The 24,778-nt window shown below is 43.6% G+C and overlaps 1 protein-coding gene across 1 annotated transcript in view; it reads left to right on the forward strand.

The window, feature by feature from the left end:
* Nucleotides 1–24,778, forward strand: part of camta1a (calmodulin binding transcription activator 1a) — a gene marked incomplete at both ends in the record, with an annotated part of 259,735 nt that overhangs the window by 136,427 nt on the left and 98,530 nt on the right. Inside the window, 1 exon segment of the mRNA XM_084552845.1 lies at nt 14,855–14,990. Within this exon segment, the coding sequence (XP_084408971.1) occupies nt 14,855–14,990 (136 nt within the window).

Consider the following 24,778-nt stretch of genomic DNA (forward strand, 5'->3'; position numbering starts at 1 on the left):
ACTGGACCCAAGACTCAGAAATAAGTATGTGTTCCATGTTTTAGTTCGTAGAACATCATGTACACCTCCGGTGCGGTCTCAGGGTGACACTCGTGGATCTTCATTCAGCTCCTATCATTCGACAGAAACATGTGCAACGATGAGTAGCCGACTAATACGCTGCAGACTGATAAGTTGTGGGTACTAGCAGTCTCTCTGTTACCAAGCACTATATACAGCACAGAGCCGCAAGCAAAACGTTCGCCATGCTGGGTTGTTGCCTTGAATCCCCACCACAACTCTCGCCGCCTGTTTGCTGAGGTGACTGATGAGCAGACTCACGGGTGTGTCAAATATGGGGGAAATAGTCAATCAACTAGGTTGGTGTGACAGCGCCTGCACAGTGCGGACGTTTTGTAATACTCCTGAAGGCAGTATGTAAAAGCATGATCTGAGCCAGACTGAGGATAAACATTTTATGGTTCTGGAATACGAGGGTTACACCTCTTCCTTCTCCGGAAGGTAAATGCTCATTGCATCTGTGTTTAGTCGATTCAAAGCTGTGAGGAATTTATTACACAATGCTGCTGCTGCCACGGCAGTCATGCTTGGGTGTATCTCTGTGTCTGTCTTTATATGTGTGTGTGTGTTATGTAGCCGAAGATGCTGTTAAAGGAGTAAGAAAGGCAAGGTGGAAAAAAGGAGGAAGAATGTTTGTGTGTGGATCCTTCATGGAGGAGAGACTGTTGATGTGATTTAGTGTGTGGGCGCTCCATGGGCCACTGAACTTGGAAAATGAGAAGGCAGAGGTGGCCATGATTAGAGGTGTGCCTTGCTGACTACTTTATGAGTGTATTCAGATGTGTGTGTTCATGAGCACGCAGGAGGCTGTGGGAGTCCGTAGCTGAACAGGGACAGATAAACGTAACAAGGCACACACAGTCTATCACCTTCATTGTCTGTGTAAAGCCCATCAGTGTCGGTGTGTACAGTACAACCAGGAGAACCGCGGTTGACTTTTCAGTCACGACGTGTGCGAGTGTGTGTGTGTGAGCGAGGTCCTGGCCCCAGCTGAGGCACCAGAGACAGCGCGGGGTGATCTCAGACATGTGTCAGGGGCCAAAGTCGAGGGTCATCATATACAAACATACGCAGAGAAATCGAGTGTGAGAGATCATCGGGGCCCGTGGGACCACTTGACTGACACTCTCACCCGTAACATCATACGCTCACACCCCCACCACCGCTGTTTGTATTCTGTCATTTGCTCCAATACATTTATTTTTTCTCCGTATTCCGCTTCTGGAAAAAGATTATTAAGATTATTCAGAGTCAGAATAACATCAACAGAACACGTCAGAAATAATATATGTGGTAGCTGAAAAAGCATACTGTTTTTTTATTTTTTTATTTCACTGAGTCAACAGTATGATGATAGCAGGCAAGAACCAGAATCAAAATGTCAGCTTAAATAAAGGAAAAATAGTTTTAGTTTTGTTCACGGTTTTGACTGTACTTGCATATCTATATCTCTGTATTGTCAGTGACAAATAATGTCACAGTTAGAAATGCAGCGGCTGCTCTTCATGTTCAGCTGTGTTTAGTGGCATCCACCATGCTCCTGCAATTCCATGAAGACTGTGTGTGTATTAGGGCATGTCTGGCATGTACCTCCATCCAAATGCAACAGATCTATTTCGAGTTATGCTCAACGTTTAACAACCTGCAGAGCATCCTGTAGAATCTACATTATTATACTTATTATATTTTCTTTTTGACTATTTTTTGTTCCTGCTTCACTTTGTTTAACCAGGGTGTAGTAGACTCGCTGAGCCTGAGCGCTCTTTACTATGAAAGCCCTGCTACACACTGACACAGTTGCACACATTCACAGCTGGAAGCTTCCCAATATAACCCCGGTCTGATCTTCTGGCTTTAATCTGTTTTGTAGAAAGTTGGATCATACGCATTGTCCCACGCACTGCTCTCCTGCAGCTTTTGCAAAGGCTCCTCAAAGCACAGTTTGATGGTCAATAAATTAACTGATTGCATAGACTCTGTTGCATTTGTGGAAATATTTCCATTGAATATAACTTTTAATTGCCTACTACATTTGATTTAGCTTTTGCAGAAACGAAATCACGCTGGCATAATTTCCTAGTTGACATACAGTACAACGCTGCTCAGCGTTTTATATGGAATTAGAACGCTGCCATAAATCGTGCGCGCGCAATGAGACTCGCGCGAGCGCAAATCAAACATCCGCGCGCGCAATGAGACTCGCGCGAGCGCAAATCAAACATCCGCGCGCGCATTTTTGCCCCCCGAGCGCTTTTCCAAGCACTCGCGAGCTATTTTGTAGCTCGCGCGCGCGCAGAGTCCGCTCGCAAAACTTTCCCCTGCTCGCTCGCGAAACTCTCCTCTCCTCGCGCGGAAAACTGTCCCCTGCTCGCGCGCGAGTTATTTCTTTTAGTGGGCGTTTTTGTCAGTGAGGGGGACGGGCCTGGGGGCATGCCAATCACCATTGTATCCCCGAATATAATTGGTTGAGCGTATTGGCCAGTTGAACAGCAGGGTACGGCAACACTACTAGGACAAACGGGACAAACCACACAGCCCCGAATGCCTGAATGACATGTATTGTGATTTGGTGTCTTGACTTGAAAGTTTGCAAAATGTCACACAGAGCAATGAACTTCAGTATGTTTGACTGAGTGCTGTCTTTCCTTCCCTCCATCGTCGACATTAATCTGATAAAATGCTGATCATTTTTTGTAACTTGGATTCTGTTGCACAACGACATTTTTTATTTTGGTAAAACTGTTTTGTTCATATTCTCGATTTAGACTTCTTCTTTCTCCCTGAAAATTATAAACGTAATGTTAAAAAATCCTAAAAATAAATAAAAAAGATAGAAGGCCTGTAGTTTATATAGGCGTCAGCAACTCTCGATATGAGAGCAGTATATAGACGTATGGTCCAAATGCAGATGTGTGTCAAAATATAGTAGGCTATTTCTTATTAAAATCTTATTAAGGCAAAGATGCCCATGGACACTCTTTTTAAGAGACACAACCCTGCAAACATTTCGACGTCTAATAAACGTTGAAACAACGTCTAAACGTACACGTCGCCAGGAGGTCTAAAAGTAATGCTGAAAGGCAAATTGAAACGACGTCGCGTTGCAACCTCGACGTCTTTTTAACGGTCATAAACAACGTCCCGTTGTAACACAGATGTCTTCTAAGCGCGCATTATTCACCTTCTAAAAACGATCCAGTAAATATTCTGATATATATATTTTTACAGCTGAATGTGTCGAGTTTTAGATGTTGTTTCTGCAGTGAAGTGGAGTTAAAAAGAGGTTGACAAATGCAGGTAGAGAAGATGTTGACGTTGCGATCTGACGTCTTTTCAACCTTCATTTCAGCATTACTTTTAAAGCCCCTGGCTGCGTCTAGGTCTCGACGTCGTTTTAACGTTTGTTCAACGTCGAAATGTTATCTGTTCAAACTGACTGATTAACTGTAACAATTAGTGTTTACATATAGATAATACATTTAATGAATAATAAATGATATTAAAAATATTTTTTGCTATAAATAAACACATTTATATAAATACAATGTATTAACAGAACCTACCTTTGGGGGGAAATTATAAGTTTGACAACACAAAAGTGCAATTTCTTTAAAGTTTTATTACACAAACAATCAGAACACTTGAAAAACTAAAAACTAATGAGACCAACATGATTCTTACACATACAGCTCTGGAAAAAGTTAAGACACCACTTCAAAATGATCAGTTCCTCTGGTTTTACTATTCATAGCTATGTGTTTGAGTAAAATGAACACTTTTGTTTCATTCTATAACCTACTGACAAAATTTCTCTCAAATTGGAAATAAAAATATTATCATTTAGAACATGTATTTGCAGAAAATGGCAACATGTCAAAATGACAAAACAATTCTGGTGTTTTCAGACGTTGTATAATGCAAAGAAAACAGGTTCATATTCATTTTAGAACACAACACTACTTTTCAAACTTAGGAGGAGTTTAGAAATCAACATTAGTGGAATAATCCCAATTTAATCGCAGCAGTGGTCTCTTTATTTTTAGCTGTATGTGCAATAAACATAAAAACACCAACACAGTTGAAAAACACTTTGTAGGCGATCACGATCTCCTCTGGACCCCTCTCCCTCCTATCAATGGCTCCTTCACCTGGAGTGGAGATCCTCACTCTGTCATGTGAAGCTGGAAAAACATTTGAAGTATATTACTTAACAATTCTTAAACACATCTTGGAAAATTATACACCGTTTTACCATCTAATTCACCTACGTACATACTACATACATCACATGAATGTTAAGTCATGAAACAGACATAAATTGCTTTTTGGTTATATTTACATAGGCCAAAAAGTCCCAGATAATGATAAAATAAAAACATTACATGATCTTAAACAGAAGAAACATTGTTGATTAACAAAGCAGACAATTAGGCATTGCATTGGGAGTCAAATTTTTATGTTCACAATCCACTGAATATTAACATTTTAACAGCTAATCAATAGATTAGGCTACTATTGTTTTTTTTGTTTGTTTGTTTTTTAATGAAGATAAATTAACATTTTCAAATTATCTTGGGGAAAAAAATGCATTTTCTGGACACCTCCATGTCAGCTCGTCTGTATAAGTGCTTCACTGATTTATGTCTGGATTTCTAAACTCCAATAGTCCAAAAATATCAGAATATTAGACAGAAAGCACACTGAAGAGCCCTGTTTCATGTTAGCCGAGTGAGCAGCTAGCTTGAAATCCACTCGACAGTTAAACACATAACGCACGGTCGGTCAATGACACTTTTTAAAACACAGAAAGTTGCAATATGAACCTACAGTCTATGATAATGAACACATATAAACCGTCTCTAATGTTTTATGTCAACGAACTTACCGAAAAAACTGTTCGGTACGTGCCGTACTTGCTTCTCTGCAGTCGTTCCGCTGCCAGTAGAGGTGGGCGGATCGATCCAAATATCGATAATATCGATACCAACGTTGGTATCGAGATTGATAGATACCAATGTAATGAGATCGATACTTAAGTTTCAGTTTCTCTCGTTTCATTAAAGAAGCGACCCGACTCTGTTTGTCTAAATGCCGCTGCTGTCTCAGAGCAGATCAGGCTCGTTTTGCTCCTCCTCCCCCTCGCGTGGGTTTGTTGTACCGTCACGTGACTCCGCAGCGCCAGGTGACCGAACACCGCCCACCGCTACCAGCCAGGCTCGGCCAGCAGCAACGCATTACACACGAGAGAAAGAGTAGGGCTGTTTGGTTCTATTTTCGGGCCGAAAATGAAACAATAGCAAGTTGTGCTATTTGTAAAAAGGTGGTAAGATACAGTGGTAACACAACAAACTTGTAAAAGCATATGGAAATTTTAAAAATCCCCCGCCCACTTGGCCCCTACAGATGCTGATAAGAAGAAAAAAAGTGCACTAAAGGGGAGAAATGTTGTCTTATTTTTTGTTGTATTGTACTTCCTAAACACGTCCTTACATTATTTATAATATTTGTTGTGGAGTGATAATTTTCTACACTTTGTTTATTTAAGAAAAGAAAATCCAGAAAGAAGTTCAGTGAAGGGAGAGATTAAGTTTTTATTGTAGTTTCTGAACATGCCTGAAAAATAATTTGTTTTTATTTGTCCTCAAGTGATCATTTTGTGTTGTTTCTGAACAAAAACTTTTATTGTGATAAAGTATTTTCTATTTACTTATAAACCAAATTCTGTACTGAACTTTAATTGATTAATAATCCAAAAGGCAAATCACGAAAACACTTAAAATGTCATGAGAATTAATTCAGATTTAGATTGATTCAGATTGATGGCGCATCCACATTAATTTTTAAAAAGTATCGGTATCGGTATCGGTATCGGCGATACTGGCCCAGTATTTACTTGGTATCGGATCGATACCAAATCTAACGGTATCGCACACCTCTAGCTGCCAGGTTTGGAGTAGAAGGTCCCGCCCTTTCCGCCTCTGATTGGCTAGAAGGGCTCTCACCCGATTGGTTGTATAATTTAATTTTTTCTTCTAGTTGGTTTGTGGTCGAGGTGCAACCTAGACCTACATTTATTTTTTTCATCAAGTTGGTTTGTGGTCGAAGCGCGACCTAGACCTATTTTAAACTCGTTTCACGCTAGAGGTCGCCCCTTAGACCTGCCGTCAAGGTTGATGAAATGTTTGCAGGGTACTGTCTTTGACGTTACCTGAATGGCGGTTCGGCAACCAGCTTTTTGGTGCATTACCGCCACCTTCTGTTCTGGAGTGTGAATAAGTGTGGTTTGTCCCGTTTGTCCTAGTGTTGCCGTACCCTGCTGTTCAACTGGCCAATACGCTCAACCAATTATATTCGGGGATACAATGGTGATTGGCATGCCCCCAGGCCCGTCCCCCTCACTGAAAAAAACGCCCACTAAAAGAAATAACTCGCGCGCGAGCAGGGGACAGTTTTCCGCGCGAGGAGAGGAGAGTTTCGCGAGCGAGCAGGGGAAAGTTTTGCGAGCGGACTCTGCGCGCGCGCGAGCTACAAAATAGCTCGCGAGTGCTTGGAAAAGCGCTCGGGGGGCAAAAATGCGCGCGCGGATGTTTGATTTGCGCTCGCGCGAGTCTCATTGCGCGCGCGGATGTTTGATTTGCGCTCGCGCGAGTCTCATTGCGCGCGCACGATTTATGGCAGCGTTCTAATTCCATAGGGTTTTATGCTGTGGCTCAAAGGTTTTTCAGAAGCAAGTGCTTTCTAAACACCTTAATGTTGTTTCTTTGTTGTGGACGGTGCTCACTAATCAGCTGTACTCCCTGCTCGGCTGAGAAGCACAACATTTTGATTCAGAAGTCTCTTCCGTTCCTTGTTTTACCACTGGATTTGCTGGGGAAGATGATGCTGTATTTACCCATGTACAGCTGTCATTTTCCCTTTTGTCTCATATCAAGATCATACACGACACAGTGGGCTCCCCTCTGTTGATGCTCTGTGTACTCAACATTCTGGCACAGGTTGTGTTTACAGAGGCGAACCGCAGTGTGTTGGTGTTTGTGTAAAATCCCCATACCACACACAGGGATCAAAGAAGAAAGCCAGCTCTGTGCTTCACGCTGGAATCCAATCTGAGTATTTCTGCATAGGTGACTTGGTCTCCAATATGTTTAGCGCTACCTCAGGACCACATCACCTGGGCAATGCAAGCAAGGCCTGAGATTCAATTTGATCTGCATGGTCACCATCACTTGACCATGGCCGATGTCTGTCCTTTTCCCCCCTCACTCTCTATCTGTGCCTGAGCTGCCGCCGAGCCCTGGGCTCCAATTAAACCCATGATGCCTGGCTCTGGTTGGTATGGTGACCAGACAGGGCACAGAGAGAGCTGTGATTCCCAGGTGAAAGGTGGGATAGACTTTCTGATTCGCTCCAGCACCCAGATAGAGTTACAGCTCAATTTCAACCTCTCGCCCTCATCGGTCTATCCTCATGACTAAAATAGAACCATGGAATGGAAGGGAGGGGAAGAATGGCTTCTTCTTTTCCTTCTCTCGGTTTTCCTGTCTCTCTCTCTCTCCCTTTTCTCACTCCTTTTTATCACTCCCTCTTTTCAGCCACCACATACACTATTCTCCCTAGCACTGTGCTGACGTTTTTGTGACAGAAGGATCTCTGAGATGTGCTTTATAGCTTGGTCAGCTTGTAAAGCAGAACTTTTAACTCCGTACTTCTGTCTCACTTTAAAAAGTTGAGTTTTTTTGACCTCACTGGCTCCTTATCCTTCATCCTATTCAGTTGTTCTTACTTCTTGTGCTTTGTTCTTTTACTTTTTTTGTAGACAAGGCAGGATTTGTGAATTAATCATAAGTGGTTCAATAGCTGGCCTTAGCTGTGCTCCGTCACCGGGGGATCAATAGGGGAAGTTCAGTGGCACTGACTGCTCTGGAGGAGAGACAAGGAGGGCCACGTCCAGGTGATCCATAAGCCTGGTCTGGCGTGAGGCTACGTGTGGAGGAGAGTCTGTCCTAGGCCCCTCCCGTATTTGTCCAGGTCTCAGGAGAGACGTACAGCTACCACCATCTCAGGGGGACTTCAAGGTCCTCTTGTGATTCTCATAAAAATCTTAAATGGTGCAGCACTTCAAAAAGTCAGTGTGATGCAACATCTACTTCACAAAACATATAGAAGTGAAGTTTTATACTTTATAATGACTAAAGTAATTTACATGTTCACTTGAAACTACTGCCACTACACTCAGGCTTACAGTTTTAAGGTTGTACTTGCTCCAGCGTTTTAATAGCTTTCATTTTCATTTTCAACTTAAAGAAAAAGACTGACATTTATGTTCTTTGTTGAATGTAAGAAACCAGTAAAGAGAAATAAAAATCTTGATCTCTCTGATCCTCTCCTCTAAATTGGACTCTTGAAAATACAAGACCACATCATTAACTCGGAGGCTGAATTATCCTGCTTCTCCTTTTAATAGAAAGAAAGGTTGTTGTTACTAATAATGAAAACCTGACCTTTTCTTGCTGCAGTCTAGTTCAACTTAAATTTAATTGCATTAGGATTTTCATACCATGGGAGAACATAAGCTGCTAAAACTGCAACTCTACCCCATGACATAAAATAAGACTGGATGCAATGCCTGCTGGTCATGCATTATTGAAAATACAAAAGCGTCCTCCTTACAAAGTGTCATAATAAGGCGCTGCTACAGGACTTAAGTTTACGCTTTCGAAATGCACACAGCGTGTAGTTGTCAGCAGGAGACGGGCTGCTTCATTCTGATGGCACCTTCATTTACGACGTACTGAGACACACCATGGATGATTTGTGAAGATTAGCAGAGAGGATGTGAAGTATGAATCAGTGCCTCTGTAGTCGCGTTCTCCAAGTAAGCAGTGGCATACTGGCTAAAGACTGGAAACAGCGTTCACCGCAAACATGATGTGGAAGCCTTTTGAGCGAGCAGTTGAAAGTCATCAACATTTCAACCCAGTTAAACACATTATATGCATTCACACATGCACAGTGTGACAGTGTGCATTTCAAGTGAATAAGAAATGTCTTCACAGCCAAAACCTTACAAGCACTGAACTTCAAATTCCTTGTCACCTAAGCTCGAGATCAAAGCCGCACATTAGACCTCACTGCAATGTGTGCACGTGTTGACACAGGGGATGCAGCGGTGTAACCAGTGTATGACATGGCTATTTGTAAATAACATCCGAACCTCATCCTACTGGCAGCAGCAGAGCCAGCTTTAAGTCTGAGTAGTGATGGCAGCCTCCCTGAAATGTGCATGAAACCAGCTTAGCGCTATCAGCGCAGCATCACCGCCAGTCACCAGCCACCCTCTCATTCTGCCGGGCTGCTGTGGACCAGATAAGAGCGACACCACCCTCCTCCCCCACTGCTTCCGTTCGCCTTATGTTGTCCCCCAACAATTCACCCACCCTCCCACACAAATTCACCCTTATCCTCTTTACAAGGTCTTATAGGGACAGAGACACTGATGTGCAGCTACAGCCGTAATTTATATTCTTTGTAAATTGTCTGTGATTTTTTCATTGAGATAAGTGTGGGGGGAACATCTGTTTTGTGCTGGAAGGCAGTGGGCCGGGGCTTGAGTTCTGTGGCAATCACTGGCAGTATAGATAGAGAGAAAGAGGGGAGGCATACGATCTGTCTCCCTATCCTGAATTACAACTCCAGGGCCCCAGCTACCCTCTCATCATTTCTGTTGTATTTAGTTGAACACACTGAGTAAACAAACATTGAGCTCCATCTGTACAGCCTTGGAGATCAGTGCCTGATACCATGTTTGGCAAACCTAACTCCATGATTTACTTCAGACTAATTCGTGTCAGTGTCGCTATAAAATGAAGCAATTAATATGTTTGGGAGAAAGAGACATGATGGGATTTATACGATGTTGCATAACTTGTTCCAACTGACTGAACCAGAACACTGCCCCTTACTCCCTTAATTATAAGTCATATTATTAAGGGTGTGGGTGAGGGCTGCTGATGCCACTCAGGTCCAGAGTAGTGGGAACTGTGGGCCTCACAGTGACCAGGTGCCGAGGCCTCGTTGGCACTTAAGAAAGAGCCTAACCTGCGGCGTCTCGCCGTATGCGCACTCACGGTCGAGTTGGAGGGACTCGGAGCAGTGCACAGGATGAATCTCAATCCTGAGGCCGTGGCAGATTTACATTTAAAGTAGTTTCAGTGAACGCCCCTCGTCCTGATGCATTCTTTGGCAGGGCTGAAAGGAGCGCCTTATCTGCGAGTCATCAGTTGCACGTGATGCGTCCGGATCGGGGCTCCCGATGCAGAGCCAGCACCTTTCTCCTCACACGTCCAGCTCAAAGATGATGCGCCTGCTAATAGAGCAGCCTGGGCTGCGGTGTAATTACATTACGTGTGATATACCTTTGCTCCGTTTCAACAGCTCCAGAGGTGTGTGTGTGTTTTAACACATGTGATCTATGTTTTCCTGTGATTGACAGATCCAGTAATGACCAGCATCACTGTGTTATTGATGTTCTGTCACTCTTCTTGTTATTAATGTTATCCCTAGATGGAGCAACAGGGTTACTAGAAACTTTGTGTGTATGTGAACATGTGTTTAATGCGTGTGTGTGTGTGAGTGCTCAGGGGTATATTTGTCCCTCATATTTATACTTAATAGGATTGGCGTGTGTGTCACAAAATATACAGGTGTGTGTCTGTGTAAGTGTTTGTATGTGCCTGCTTGGGTGTGTGTGTGTGGATGTGTTTGGATTAGTAGGAGGTGTGAGTGTGGTTGTTGACACAGTGGGGTAAAGGCTGTGATGGCTGAAGGCTCTGATGGGTAATTGAGAACAGCAGGTATCGCCTCCCTCCCGAGCCACTTCGGGCCCCAACCAGCTCACCCTCCGATTTTCAAAGCATCTCCAGTCTAGCTTTCCTTCTCTCTCTCCTCTCCTCTCCTCTCTGGGTAAAATCCTCCAGCATACTTAATACAACTTGATAATTTGAATAACCTAATAAAGTAATGCATATTTCATGTATTATAAGAAATGTACACCGATCAGCCACAACATTAAAACCACTGACAGGAGAAGTAAATAACATTGACCATCTTGTGACAATACGATGTTCTGCTGGGAAACTGCTGCTAACATTCATGTGGATGTTACTGAGACATGTACCACCCACCTAGACCAGACCAGGCACCCCCACCCCACACTTCTTAATGGCAGCAGCCATCCCTAGCAGGATGCAGCCTGACACAGACACACACACACACAAAAATGGTTTAGGAACAACTAAAAAAAACATGAAGAACAGCACAAGATGTTGACATAGCCTCCACATTCACTAGATCCCAAACTGATCAAGTATCTGTGGGATGCACTGGAACAAGGCGGATCCACAGAGGTCCCTCCCCTCAACCCATAGGACCCAAAGGCCCCCACTAACAACATTATGTTGCCAGACACCACAGGACACCCTCAGAAGGCCCATGTCCATTCTCTGATGAGAACAAGGGAAACAGTATTAGGTCATAATGTTATATACATATTGTGTTTGATCATTTCATTTTAGGATGTTTCACCCATGTTTTGGATTCTCCCCACCAACCATTTCTGGAACAGGAGGATTTCTCCCACAGATTTATTTTCCTCTTCTCTGTGTGTATTTAGTTTTTCCTTCCGTCCTCTGTTATAGGCCTTTAGACAGTGAAACTGAGCCTGTGAGGAATGTTTTTTCGCCTGCCTGTGGGCCGGGGCTCCCCTGCTTCGGCCTTGTTACCCATGCTGAACACGTCACCAGCCTCATAAACCCCCCCCTCCACCCTCCCCTGACTTTTTCAAATGAACAAATCTGATTGAGCGAATGCCATTACCTGGGTAAATGAATGATTCCTAAAGGACTGGACAAGGCCTAACACCACCCTGAGGGTAAAGCTTATTATCGCTGCAAACTCCAAAGATGAGAGAGGCAGCTGTGGAGCTTGTGTGCACTTTGTCAGAAGCCTGTATTTCCATATTAATCTGCCACATTTAGGCATCTGAGACAGAGGGCCTCCTGTCACGCTTCTTTGATAACAGAGCAGTTAGCTTTTCCCCCTCATGTATAAATATGTATAATTCTGATAAGATTAATTGAAACGCCTAAGTATACAGTGGTAGGAGATGAGTGGGGGAGAGGGGGGAGGGACAGTCGAAGGGAGAAGAGAAGCATTATGTTCTTAAACTATACATTTTAGACTGGTCTCAGACCTACCCCAGAATGCCTACAGGCACTCTCCTCTGGGTCTAAAGTGTCTTGAATAGAAAATAGCATCTACCTAACAGCACCTCAAAAAAAGCTGAGCGAATACGTTTTTGCGGCGAGCCGATAAATACGGCGTGGAGCCTCTGACACCGAAGCCTCACCCCAATTTCCAGTGCTCTGGAGGAGATCAGATAGCCCTGTGTCATTTGATTTTCTGCCTTATCTCATCCGCGCCCATCTTTTTGTCTCATGCAGAGCTACATTTTAAGAAGCACGCACTCCTTGTATCTTTTGAAGGACGAAACCCAGAGTGATATTGAAACAAATAATAGCATCAAACTTACGGAGAGGGCCAATCCTGTGGGTGATTGATACCAAGTGCTGATGCAGGCATGTCAGATGAGTGTCCTTCAAGTGGCATTCGGGATGCAAATCTGTAGGAGTACATGCTTATGCAACAATCTGCAAAGTTCTTAGTTGACGAGACCTGTTTATGATCACGCCTCTACGATGGGGGACATTACAGATGCTGTAAACTAGAACAGAATTTATACTTGGTGTATTTTCCGTGCAGCCATTGAGGAGTTCCACTTTTCAAGCTGGCCAGTAAAAATGTCTGTTTAATGGTTGTTTTCTGCAAAGTATGCTAAGTATTGAACAAGAGAGGGGAGTGAGTAAGGCAAACACAGCAGGAGAGAGGGAGGAGAGGGAGAGTGGAGGTGAGGGATCCTGAGACAGATGAAACAAGAGGGAGAGAGGAAGCTGAAAAGGAGCTGGAGCAAGGGAGGAGACAAAGACATTCCCCAGTGCACAGCTTTGAGTTGACTGACGGCAAGAAGAGAGCGCTGAAGAGAGAGGAAGGGAGGAGGAAAGGCAGGAAAGGGAGATCAGCAAGAAGTGAGCACGTCATTGTGTGAGTGGCGTCTCTCATTAGAAGGTGCTGTCAGGGGCCACGGAGGGGGGACGGCAGGGACCCCACCTCCCCCCTTTCTCCTCCCTCTCCACTGGCCCCTGAGATCCAGCCAGGAAAATGATTGATGAGTGATTCCAAGATAAACACACGCCCTGGCCCCCAAAGGCAGCCCTGCAAAATGATGCATGCACGGTTATAAATAAACCTTGTGAAAAAAAAAAAAAAAAATGGTAACAATAAACAACAAAACAATGCAAAACAACCGTTGGGTTGTTCTTATTCTGGTTATTGTTTCAGAAGGCGCAAATCAACTCAGTCTGTTTTTTTTTTCTTTGCTTTGATGAGCATTTTTCAAGTTTTTTGTGTGTGTGTGTGTGTGTGTGTCCCCACTTCGACGTGTCTGCGCGTGTTGCTGTGTACGTGTTGTGCCTGTGCACGGGAGCAGCGAGCACGAGGCTAACAAGGCTCACCAGCTGACTGGATGGTTAAGCCCCCCTCAGTTACACTGCCTCCTCAGCAGCTTGGGCAGGCGGCTTTCCCACTCATTCACTGTGAGGCACCAAACACCGAGGCAAACCTGCTCTCATTTGGGAGAGCTCCAAATCATAGCAGCTGTGTGTAATGTGTGTGCGTGTGCTTAGATTACTGATGTTGTGGGGACATAAATATGTGTACATAGTCATATTGTTGGAGTTCAGGCTGCTTTTTGAAGTCCCCATATTGTAAACTGTTCAAATCAAGGCAAGGCTTAGTGTGAGGTTGCGGTTAGACAAGTAGTATCTATGCTTAGGGTTAGGGTAAGTATCCAGGAAATTAATATAAATCAATGTTATGTTCTCAGAAATAATGGAAACATGACTCTCTATGTTTGTGTATGTGTGTGGGTGCGTTGAAGGATATTATGTGGGAAACATTGCGCATGTATGGATTCATACTGATGATACATAACCACTCCACAATACCCGCAAATACATACACACAAAACTATGCCCAACCTCTCACTAATTGTTGAAGAACCCATGAATGTTTTATGCTACACTTTGTGTTAATGTTTAACACTGAGCGCCAAATGCCTCCGTTACAAATCGAAGTGGAAAGGCAGATTATCATCAAATAGTTATATTATATTATTATGAGCCTACAGGGTAATGGTCTGGTGGAGGGAGAGTGAATTATGAATGGAGCGTGAGGGAGAATCTTTTCTTTTCCCTGGGGGCTTCCAAAACCACAACTCATTTAAGTTAGATGAATGAGAGATAAGGAAAGAACCCCACCCTCGGCCTCCACGCCGCTTGACTTGCACACCGGCCTTCATATAATTTACTCGGAGAGGAGTGTCACTTTAGCTCCTCACAGCGCGCACACACACACTTCTCAGCGGAAGAAATGTATGCTGAAGGGTGCTTTGTTCATTGTCAAACTGTGCATACCAATGTTGAAAAACACCATAAAGAAGTCTTGTCATCTAAGTCACTGGTGCATTTTCTGCCTGGCGCAGACTCGTGTCAGGCCTCTTTGTACATCTCTAAAATGAGTCCCCGAGCTGTGCTGTAGCTTTGCCTAAAAATTCTTCTCATCTCATCTCATCTTTCTCTCTTTTGCACTCCCCCTGTCTGTTCTCTCTCCACGGATTCAGGCCGCAGAATGGGTCGATGATACTGTACAATAGGAAGAAGGTGAAGTACAGAAAGGATGGCTACTGCTGGAAGAAGAGGAAAGACGGGAAGACCACACGGGAGGATCACATGAAGTTGAAAGTGCAGGGAGTTGAGGTGAGTGTGCTGACAAGAGTTTGGATTTACAAGGAATAAATGGGAAAAGAGGTGGGATGGGGTGGGGTAAGGGGTGGGGGTGAGCCAGCCTTCATCCTGACACAGACAAACACGGGTCTACAGTGAGCTCTCCCTTGGCTGTAATGGAGACAGTCACATGCTACAGTCGACCCGTGTCTCCAAGGAATCTCACCAAGAAACAATGCGGCACAACAATAGTTTTCCCTAGGAAGCCAGTGGAGTGGAACCGATTGTTTGTACCTTATTAAAGCTCTGGATGTTGCCTTTGCTCCAGAGAGCCTACATTAATCTTGCTGGCTCAAAGCAGTACTGTGGAGCTAGTGTTCCCACACCTCACTCCAAGTCACTCCCCATACCAGCTGCTGCCATAAAAGGCCCAGTCGTATCTGTCCTCGGCTCACCTAGGCTCTCGATAGACCTGAGGTGGTGACAATGCAGTGTCGACACCCTGGCTGATTTATCAGCAGCCCCATTAATGAGACAAAGCAAGACTCATCTAAAGACTCCTTCTCTTCCACAGCTTGCAGTAGTGCTAAAGTTTGCTTTCTGTTTTGTTGTTCAGCCACAAGCACGGTTGCCAGAAGGACAGGGGCAGAGATAGAGTAGAGTCGGAGATGTGACGGTGGGAGATGTTTGGCCCTTGTGTGTGTGTGTGTACACATGTACACATGCACACAGTTCACGCACATGTACACATAAACGCACACCTCGGGGAGAGCTGCTGTGCGTCTGTGACACACAGTGTGACAAAGACAAAGCTCAGGCATTCTCCCAACAGGGGCTCCGCTCTCTGTTTGTACTCCTCCAGATATTTGTCACTCCGAGAAAATGGCCCCTTCCTTCGTCTAGCCAGCTCAGTGTCATCTCTGGTCCTGCAGAGGTCTGATAACCTGTTGGGACTACACACATCTATCCTTTTTAGACTTCTACATGTATTTCCCATTTCTGACAGTGCTAGACAATTTTGAGTTAATAATTTGGTTAAATTATGTTATGGTGTAATTAAGGTGTGAGTACAGCCTGTGAACCTGTACAGACAGTGACTGGGAATGGGGTCATTCTGCCCTTTGTGGCCTAGTTTCTCACATAGATAAAAAAAAACAAAAAAAAATCACATCATTTGTGAGTCAGAAAAGCTATAAAAACTAATTTGACTGCAAAACTCCAAACTCAAACTGCAGTTACGGATAAGAAAGAATTATTTCGGGGTGAATTTACCTTTACTGACAGGTCCTTTATGCTGTAGGACTAAATAGCTGTCAGCAGCTTTAGCTCTACCTAAGCTCCACCCCTCAAGTAGTAAAGAAATATGGTGACTGACCTTGTGTCCTCAAAGTGTGTCTCAGAGAAGAAGCTTGGGTTTTGGGGATTTGTTAAGGTAGGAATATAATCAAGTTATTCTGGCAATCATGGTTTACAGTTATTAAACATTCTCTCCTGTCCTAAAGCATGTCTAAATATGAATAAACGTACCATATGGATAAAGAATAACTCTTATAACATAGTCCCAACTGTTATCAGTTGACAATGGTTCCACATCTACTTTGCAAACACCATTTCATTTGGCATCTCTCTCACAGCTCAATAACAAATAGGACTTGAATACATGGCTCAGAGATACGTACAAAAATGAAACAGTTCACCTTCATTAAAATGAATGCAGACAGAATCAGCCAAAGATGAATGATGGGAGGTAAAGTTTGCAGACAGGCTTGGGTCCGCAGCAAGCAGGCAAAATCCCAAATGAGCGAGACAAAAAGTGGGAGGGCTGAACGCGAAGGCCGAACACAGGCAGGGAATTAAAAAAGGAGCTGATGCCAAAATGAGAAAAAAGACTCCAGCAGTTAGTTACAGCAGGTAACAGAGTTGTGATACGTTTGTCTTCTCTCACAAAACACGCAGTACATTTAACCTGCGCTTGATGCGCACTTTATTAATACAGACCCACTACTGCACCACACCGGACCAGATATAGTAGCGTGCATGTCTAGGGCCCACATTATGAACAGACAAAAGAAGACAAAATGTACGTTTCTGGCATGGTGGATTCGAGGTGGTGGCAGAACATCCACATGCCTATTCTTCTTAAGATTAAGATTAATATTGCATATCTGACATGGTCATCATGAATATTAAATGTATCCTTTTCTCAAAGACAATGACAGATACAGTATATTCCATGTCTAAAAGAAACTTCAGTCAGAAATCATTTTAAATAATAAGCACTGTCTTTTTTACTTAATATAACTGAAGCACTCCATAGTTGAAACTACTTAGTGTATTTGTTCCAGCAAATCATGAGCTGGACTGTGCCATGTGCACCTCACTACTTGCAAATATTGCAAGTGTGCGTATATGGACGGACCCTCACTGAATGAATTTTTACTGACTGAAAGGCAGGTGGGCCTAGATGACATAATTAATTAATGAACTGTGACACATCAGGGTTATTGTATCTTTGGTACTTTTCTTGTCCAGGGATTGCACCTGTTCTTCTCTGGTCTTGTATCTGTCACAGTGGATTAGGAGAAACATACTGTTACGGTGTAAAAATATCCAGACCTCTGCGACCAGCATTCCCAGCTGAAGACATTAGCTTTCAGGTGAGAACCTGAAATAAAAGACAAACAACTCTCAGATTCAGGGCACTCCAGATTCTCTTCATATGCACATACGGTGTCGTGCTGTATATACTGTAGGGCTGCTTTCCACGGCGTGTCAGATGTGTGCTATGCTGTCAAATGACGTGTATCGGATGATAAAAGGCTGTTGGAAGGGGTTTGATAGTCTTTTATGTCCTACAGTGCTGACTTACAGGAAAGGATACAACCGTAACAAGCAAAATCATCACGAGCCGCACACAAAGACAGTCCACCGAGCTTTCGGCAGTAACTTGGAAGAAAGTATAACTAACTAACATCCTGAGACTTTGTCTGTGAGCCCATATTTCTTTAACAGGTCTAATTTACCAGAGCTAATTGCTGTGTGAGCAGGAGAGCCAGTGCGAGGTATGAAGGTGAGAAAACAGAGACTTAAGACTGCGATGCAACATGGGAGCTCATAGAAACAGCACATAAAATAGAAGTTATCTATTTTGTATAGAAATACAGTGCGGACACCATCTCCGACGTGTTGCGTTGCACAGACTGTGTGCCTCTTGCGTTCGTGTGCGCATTCACATCTCGCAGCCTTGGAAGACCTGAGTCATGAACTTTAAATACCTCACCCCTCAAGACTGACAGAGCAAGGTGATGCGAGAGGTGATCCATCACTGCTTTAACTAGCCCATGATGGGATCCATGACCCATCGAGCACAGTCATGTTTATTATAGGCACGTACAAGTGACTCAGCCTTTGCCCTCTGTTCAGTAAATGTATGGGAGGATAAAGAGCTATCCATTTCTGCTTACTGCTTTGGTTAGGGGCAGAAAGGGAAGATTTGTTTTAATGCATTATTCATATCATAACTTTGCAAGTCAGAACACAAAGAGTCTACACAACTTGAGCATAACTTTGCTTGCTTTTACATACATACAGGATTCAGGATTTACATCGTTCATGCCGTGCTCTGGCTGCTCTGATTCCCCAGCCATCCAGTGCTTAACAGAGGTTCTGTGGTTATTACATGGGCCATGTTTAGTGCACAGTGAGGACAAGTGTTGTGGGCGGGTCAGGCTAGTGATGTTCAGTAGCTCTGGCGAGGGAGAGACTTCGAGTGAGCGAGGGGCCTTCTGGGGCCTGCGAGAGGCAGCCTAGCATGGCAGGAGTAGATGTCAGCGTGTGCCGCTGCTGTCCTGTCTGCTCCACAGTGCTGGCTCAGCAGCCCGTGTAAACCGAGGCTCTGCTCTCTTTCTCTCCCCTCTCTCCCAGCCTCTACCTTTTATTGTTTATTTAAGTCTTTCTCTCTTCCTCCTGTGTTTTTTTTCTTCTTTTGGTTTCTTTCATATATCTGTCTTTGAATTCATTCACAAGACTTTTCACTTTCCTCCTCCGCTCCCGCCTCTCTTTCTCCTTCCTGCTCTTCCTTCTCCCCTCCCTCCATTACCGTCCGAATCCACAGTCCAGACGGACAGAACCTTGAGTTGGGGCGGTAATGCTCCCTGTTCCCTAAAATTGGAGCGCAGGGCATGTTGCGGCATTAGCGCTTAACAGGCCGTGAAATAGCAGCCTGCCTTTCTGACGTCTCCCCCATCACTCCAGGTGAGTTGGCCAGACGGCTGGATAAATGAGCAAGCAGCACCCACATCAGCTAGCATGCATTTGGGGCACCTGAGGAGAAATGTCCATCAGTGATTATCTCACCACACCCTGCTCTTACCAGGCTCGAGTAGTTCACCGGCTCCTGGCCACGGACAGACTTCCCCAGGGATCCTTGTAATCACTTTAATGAGGATGACTACCTATCAACCAGAATTCTCGGTTATGCCAGGTTTTGATTGGCTCTATCGTCCCACAGAGTGATGTAATCTTTATTCAGGATGTATGTCTCATTGCGTGCATAGCTCTAGCATCCCCTAGTTTCTCCCCGTGAAATAGCAGAGACCTCAAACACATCTGCTTTGCTTTGACAAACTCCCACTGATCCCCCTTCTGCTTCTTGTCAAGCTTCTTCCCCAATGCTACCACCTCTCCTTAGCTGATTAGCTGTTAATGTGCGCTCAACCTCTATCTCGTCCAGTCCTCTACCTTTTTCTATCCTATCTCCCCATTATTCCTAAGCTTTAATAAACTCCCTCAAACACAGATCGATTTTCTCTTAAGCGAAGGTGGCAGTGCCTCTGACTTATTTCATTACCACAGGCTAATTATACCGATTGAAATGAGCTTCTCTTCTTAAGGTGTGCTCTGCTCCACTGTGCTCTCATGCTCCCCAGCTTTTAATACCAGTACAGTTCTGTACCGACTCCCAAACTCCCACTCCTGCCTATGTTCCACCCCGCCATCCCCTCGCCCGACCCTCTCACCCTCCACCACCTAAATAATCAGCTGGCGCGTCCTTAGCCCCCGTAACTTGTCATTTTATGTTGGATCCACCCTAATGTGTGATTTCAACTGTGCAACTGTGCAATGAAGGAAGGTAATGGAGCATGCTGGTGGCTCAATCGCCTCTGTTCATTGATAATAATGAAGACAAATGTCAAAACATTAGTTGCTAATGTTGTAATGGAGTGGATGCTACTGGATGCTACACTGCATTGGCTTTCAATATCACATGACCTTCACTGTTTAACTCTTCTTTATACCAGCAGTCTAGGCCTTCCCTTTAGACCAAATCAAACATTTACATTTTTTGTCCGTTCAAGCAAATTTACACAGGTCTTGCTTTATACTTCTTTTTGTCTTTTAGTGTATACCTGGAGGGGGAAAATAAAATTTCGTAATTTCATGGCCACATGAGTTGGTATCGTTGGTAAGTTATGATCCAACTAGCCGCATATCTGTGAAATAGAGTTGCTTTCGGTGTGTTTTCAGCGGTAACAGTGATTTACAGATGCAGTGGCTGATATCACCAGATTGCGGGGCCAGATGTGAGAGGGCACTAAACAAACCCCTGTTTCTGTGAGGAGGTGACGCCGTGCGTGCTTTCCCTCCTGCCCCTGCTCCAAGTCAACTGTGAAATTAAGATCAGATTACTGATAGCGGCAATGCCCACAGCAAGAAAAAGTTTGGATTTTACATTTTTATTCAAACTTATAGGCTGTCTGCTTGACAACAGGCTGTTGCCTCCTCTGTAAAGACAGCAAATTGATTACTTTTTCCATCGCCCTCTCTCTCTTTTCCTGGAGCCTGCTTTGTTATTCACTTTTTTTCTTTCTCTTGCCTTAGAGCACACAAGCTCTTCCCTTTTGAATTACCTGATTGTGGAGGAGTTAAGGGCAATCTGTGAGTGATATTTTGAAGAATGGTTTCCATGGTTATAACTCCTAACCTTCAGCTCTCACATGGAGTAATACTAAGTGGCGCCTTATGCGCAGGAATATGCTCGTGTTAGGGTCTTATAATTTGAAGCTACTAAACACAAACTCGCGTAGAGGGAACAAAAATTAACAAATAAAAGTTAAATGAAAGTAATACTGAACAAATTCGGCTGATACTAATTACATTATTATTGATCGATTTATTAGAAATTGCAGCATTTAGCTCTAAATCACTATAGCTAGGGTGCTGGTTCCAAGCCTCCAAGATGGATACCCATTTTAGTTATTGTGCTTTTTTAAAAAAAAATCTATCGCATTAGATTAAAGCAGTGATCTTCTTCGCGGCATAATGGCTTAATGGGGGTTGTTATGTTGTTATTAGCAACTGAACTAAAGCCTTCCCACATGAACACCTCCCCCCAGCCTTGGGAGAGTCCACTTTACTCTTGGTTTTCCTTTAAGCCCACAGTAATTAGTTTTCGTCTCTTACATCTTACAATTGCCAAATCACTCAGCAGCAGTTAAGCCCTGGGTCTGCCTTTCATGCTGACCCCGCTATCACCATTTCAATCCGGCAACCCGTTTCGAGAGGCTAATTTTGGAAAGGTTGCTGTAAGGAGTGAATATATAAGGAGGCTGTCAAAAATACGTCCATTATCGACACTTTCGTAATTTAATTTCCCACTTGTTGCCATATGTTGTAGTGTTGTCGTGCTGAGGCGTCTCCATGGGGATCCCCTGCTTTATTGTGAAGGAGAAAGAGGAAATGTCCTCTAGAAAATGGACGGAGAAATATTTTGATTTATTACAGAACTTGAATAGTTTGTCTCCCAGTTATTGAGCGGGCTTTACTGATGCTTCTTACCGTAGCTCTTAAAAGTGAAATAGTGAGACCTGTGCAGCAGCTATTATTACTCATTGCTCCTGTGGTTAAAACCAATGCAAAATAATAATAGATCACAGTGTAAATTAAGATGACTGGAACCATATGACACTGCAAAAAAATCTTTTGAGGCAGAAACAGAGAGGCTTTGTAGTGCCTAACGTGTTACTCATTCTCCTTATTAATACTGTTGGTGCTCCAAATCAACTGCGTTTGATGTATGTAACCCCCCTTGGGAATAGTAGAGCAGAACCAACACCCGATATGCAAAGTGAGGGCAAGATGTTTGTAGAAAGGGTGAATAAAACAGAGCACTGCAGGCTGCGAGCGGGCTTTTCATGACTCCGTGGTTTGCTCTAGTGTGCGAATTCTGCTTTTGTTTGGTCTCGTGAGCGGATCGCAGACCTCTGGGCAGCAGAGGGCCTGAGTTTTATGATAATGAGCAACTTTCACCAAGGCTTCTGCCTTGCACCGTCTCACAGATCCAGAGTACGCTTTAGAGATTCATACTCTACTAAAAAAATCACTGCCAAGCGCTATAGTTTGCAGTGTTATGTACTCAGGGCCCACTCTGGTCTAGACCTCAGATCACTGCTGGATGCAGTTGATTCGCTTGAATTTAAAGGTATGAGTTCAAACAAAAGCAAGTAGAGTCAGCTTCGCTCTTACTCTCACCTCTCCTACCTCAGTTCTTTGCCAAATCTCTATTTAATGATCTACAACCAGCTTCTGGCTGCTTCACCTATCTAGTGCGATTTTGTGTACAGGCCAGGACCAAGAGGTCATCTGATGTCTGAGTGGAATCAAAGAGTGGGTTTGTTATCCTGAAAACCTACAATATGTATTGTTTACTGTAGGTTGCTTGAAATGCCCCATATGTTGAATTTCTTCAGGATGGGTCATTTCTCCAAATTTCTTTATTTATCCTTTATTCTCATCTTGTCCATGTTTCTTTTCTTTTCTGTCTTTCTTACCTCGTCTGCTTCTTCCTTCTGTCTGCTTCTTCCTTTTGAACAAGCCACCATGTCCCTGTTGATACAAAGCCTTTCCTGTAGGAAGGACAGCCACTATGTCAAGAGTAGCAGCTTTCTTCAGATCCTTTACAACCTCGGCAGAACCATCTTTCCCCTGCCTGGTTCTTGTAGTATCTTTCCGATAGGGAGACACATCCTTAACACTGGTTTCAATGTTAAGGATGCTACTGTTGTGTAGAGGATGTGGAGGCTTTGTAGGAGGAGTTGTAGAGCGACATTATCTTCTCCTTACTCAAAGAGCAACAGCCTCACAATTCCACTGAACCTTTTCTGCTTCATGTGCAAAATTATTCGTCTGTTGACGTTCGCATTGAGACGAATTTGTTACACCCAGGCGTCTTGCCCATTGGCTACCTTGAGCTTTCTCTTTGCTTGGCTGTTTATTCGGCTGGCAAATGCACATGGCCCATGTATTATTAACCAGCAAAACAGAGGTTTAGATGTAATTTGCTGCTGTGTTGCATTTAATAACTACAAAATCAAAATGTACCAATGCTCCAAAATTCACTCTTCAAAGGAGGAATAATGAGTGGAACTGCAAAGTTCAAAGAGAATGGCTAAGTGTTTGTATAGAATTATACAGGGCGAGCAACTGTGCTTTCCTCAGAGTGATATTGAAAGGTTTGATATTTTACATGAAAGGGTGCTAAAGAGGAGTTTAACACAGGAAACAGGTTTAACCCTTCTGCTCTGGGCATCAGAGGAAATACTAACACAGAGAAAAGTCTCTTCATTAGTGGTCTGTTAGTTTTGTTCCTCTTAACTTTGAGTCTTCTTGACTTCTATTCCTTTTTTACTTTCATCTCTTCTTCTGTTTGTATTGCACTCCACATCTCTTGCATCAGGGTTAACCTTCTTCTTTTAATAGTAATCTGAATTGGTGTTAACTTATGTGTCCTCTGCACTATGTGCATCACTGTCCCTCCTTTTTTCTTCCGTTGATTTTAATTGCGGAGTCTGTTTGATTTGTCGTTTTGATTGTAGTGAAATGAAAGGCAGTGGCACACGTCTGTGAATTTCTGTTGCACATTGAAACTGTGTGGAGGGAATGAGTCATGTGTTTAAGCCCAAGGGGGTGCTAAGCTTGTTCTGCATTGTGTGTCGACACTGGTCCCCCGTTACTGTCACTGTCACCAAATAATGATGCTTGCATGTAGACAGATGCACTGACACACACGTATGCTCACACACTCAAATGATTGCCTCTACCTACGTGTTTAGTTTTACCGAAAGACTCTCAGGGGACAATTATTGTGTTATTATATGTATACATGCCATATATGTGAGTGAATTTCCGCAGTGAACGTGCTCATAAGCAGATTTAGTAAAACCTCATTTCATAAATGGAGCCTGTTATTGCTAGAAAATTACGTTTAAAAGATACCAAAAAAAAACTCCTATGTGATAGATGAAAATGGGAGAGATAAAAATGAATCAAAAAGACTGTACACTGTGGAAAATAAAAGACTGATGAAAAGGAGAGGAGGGAGCAAGAAAGGCTTAGAAGGTGGATGGATGGTACGGGAGGAGAGAGGGTGGGGAGGGAGAGGCGAGTGTTGAGTGGAGAGGAGAGAGAAAGCCAGAATGAACGATATATAGCCTCTGGCAAACAGAAAACAATTGTTACACTGCCTCCCATAACCCACTTCAACCTTAAACAGCAGATTTTTTTCACTCAATTAATTTCTACACATTGGAGCAGGGGCCTTGGCTGAAGCTGGGCTTTTATGTGCTTCTGCTGCTGCAAGGCCTATACAGATCTCTCTCTCTCTCTCTCTCTCTCTCTCTCTCTCTCTCTCTCCCTCTCTTCCTCTGCCCTTTCTCTCTCCAACTCAAGCTTTTTTAGAAAATGATTCTGCATTGGAATTGACGGGAACACTTTGAGAGATGAAGTTTGAATAAACACGGAATAATTTATACACATTAAAAATA

Source organism: Chelon labrosus, assembly GCF_963514085.1.
Source record: "Chelon labrosus genome assembly, chromosome: 10".
In the NCBI taxonomy this organism is placed as follows: domain Eukaryota; kingdom Metazoa; phylum Chordata; class Actinopteri; order Mugiliformes; family Mugilidae; genus Chelon; species Chelon labrosus.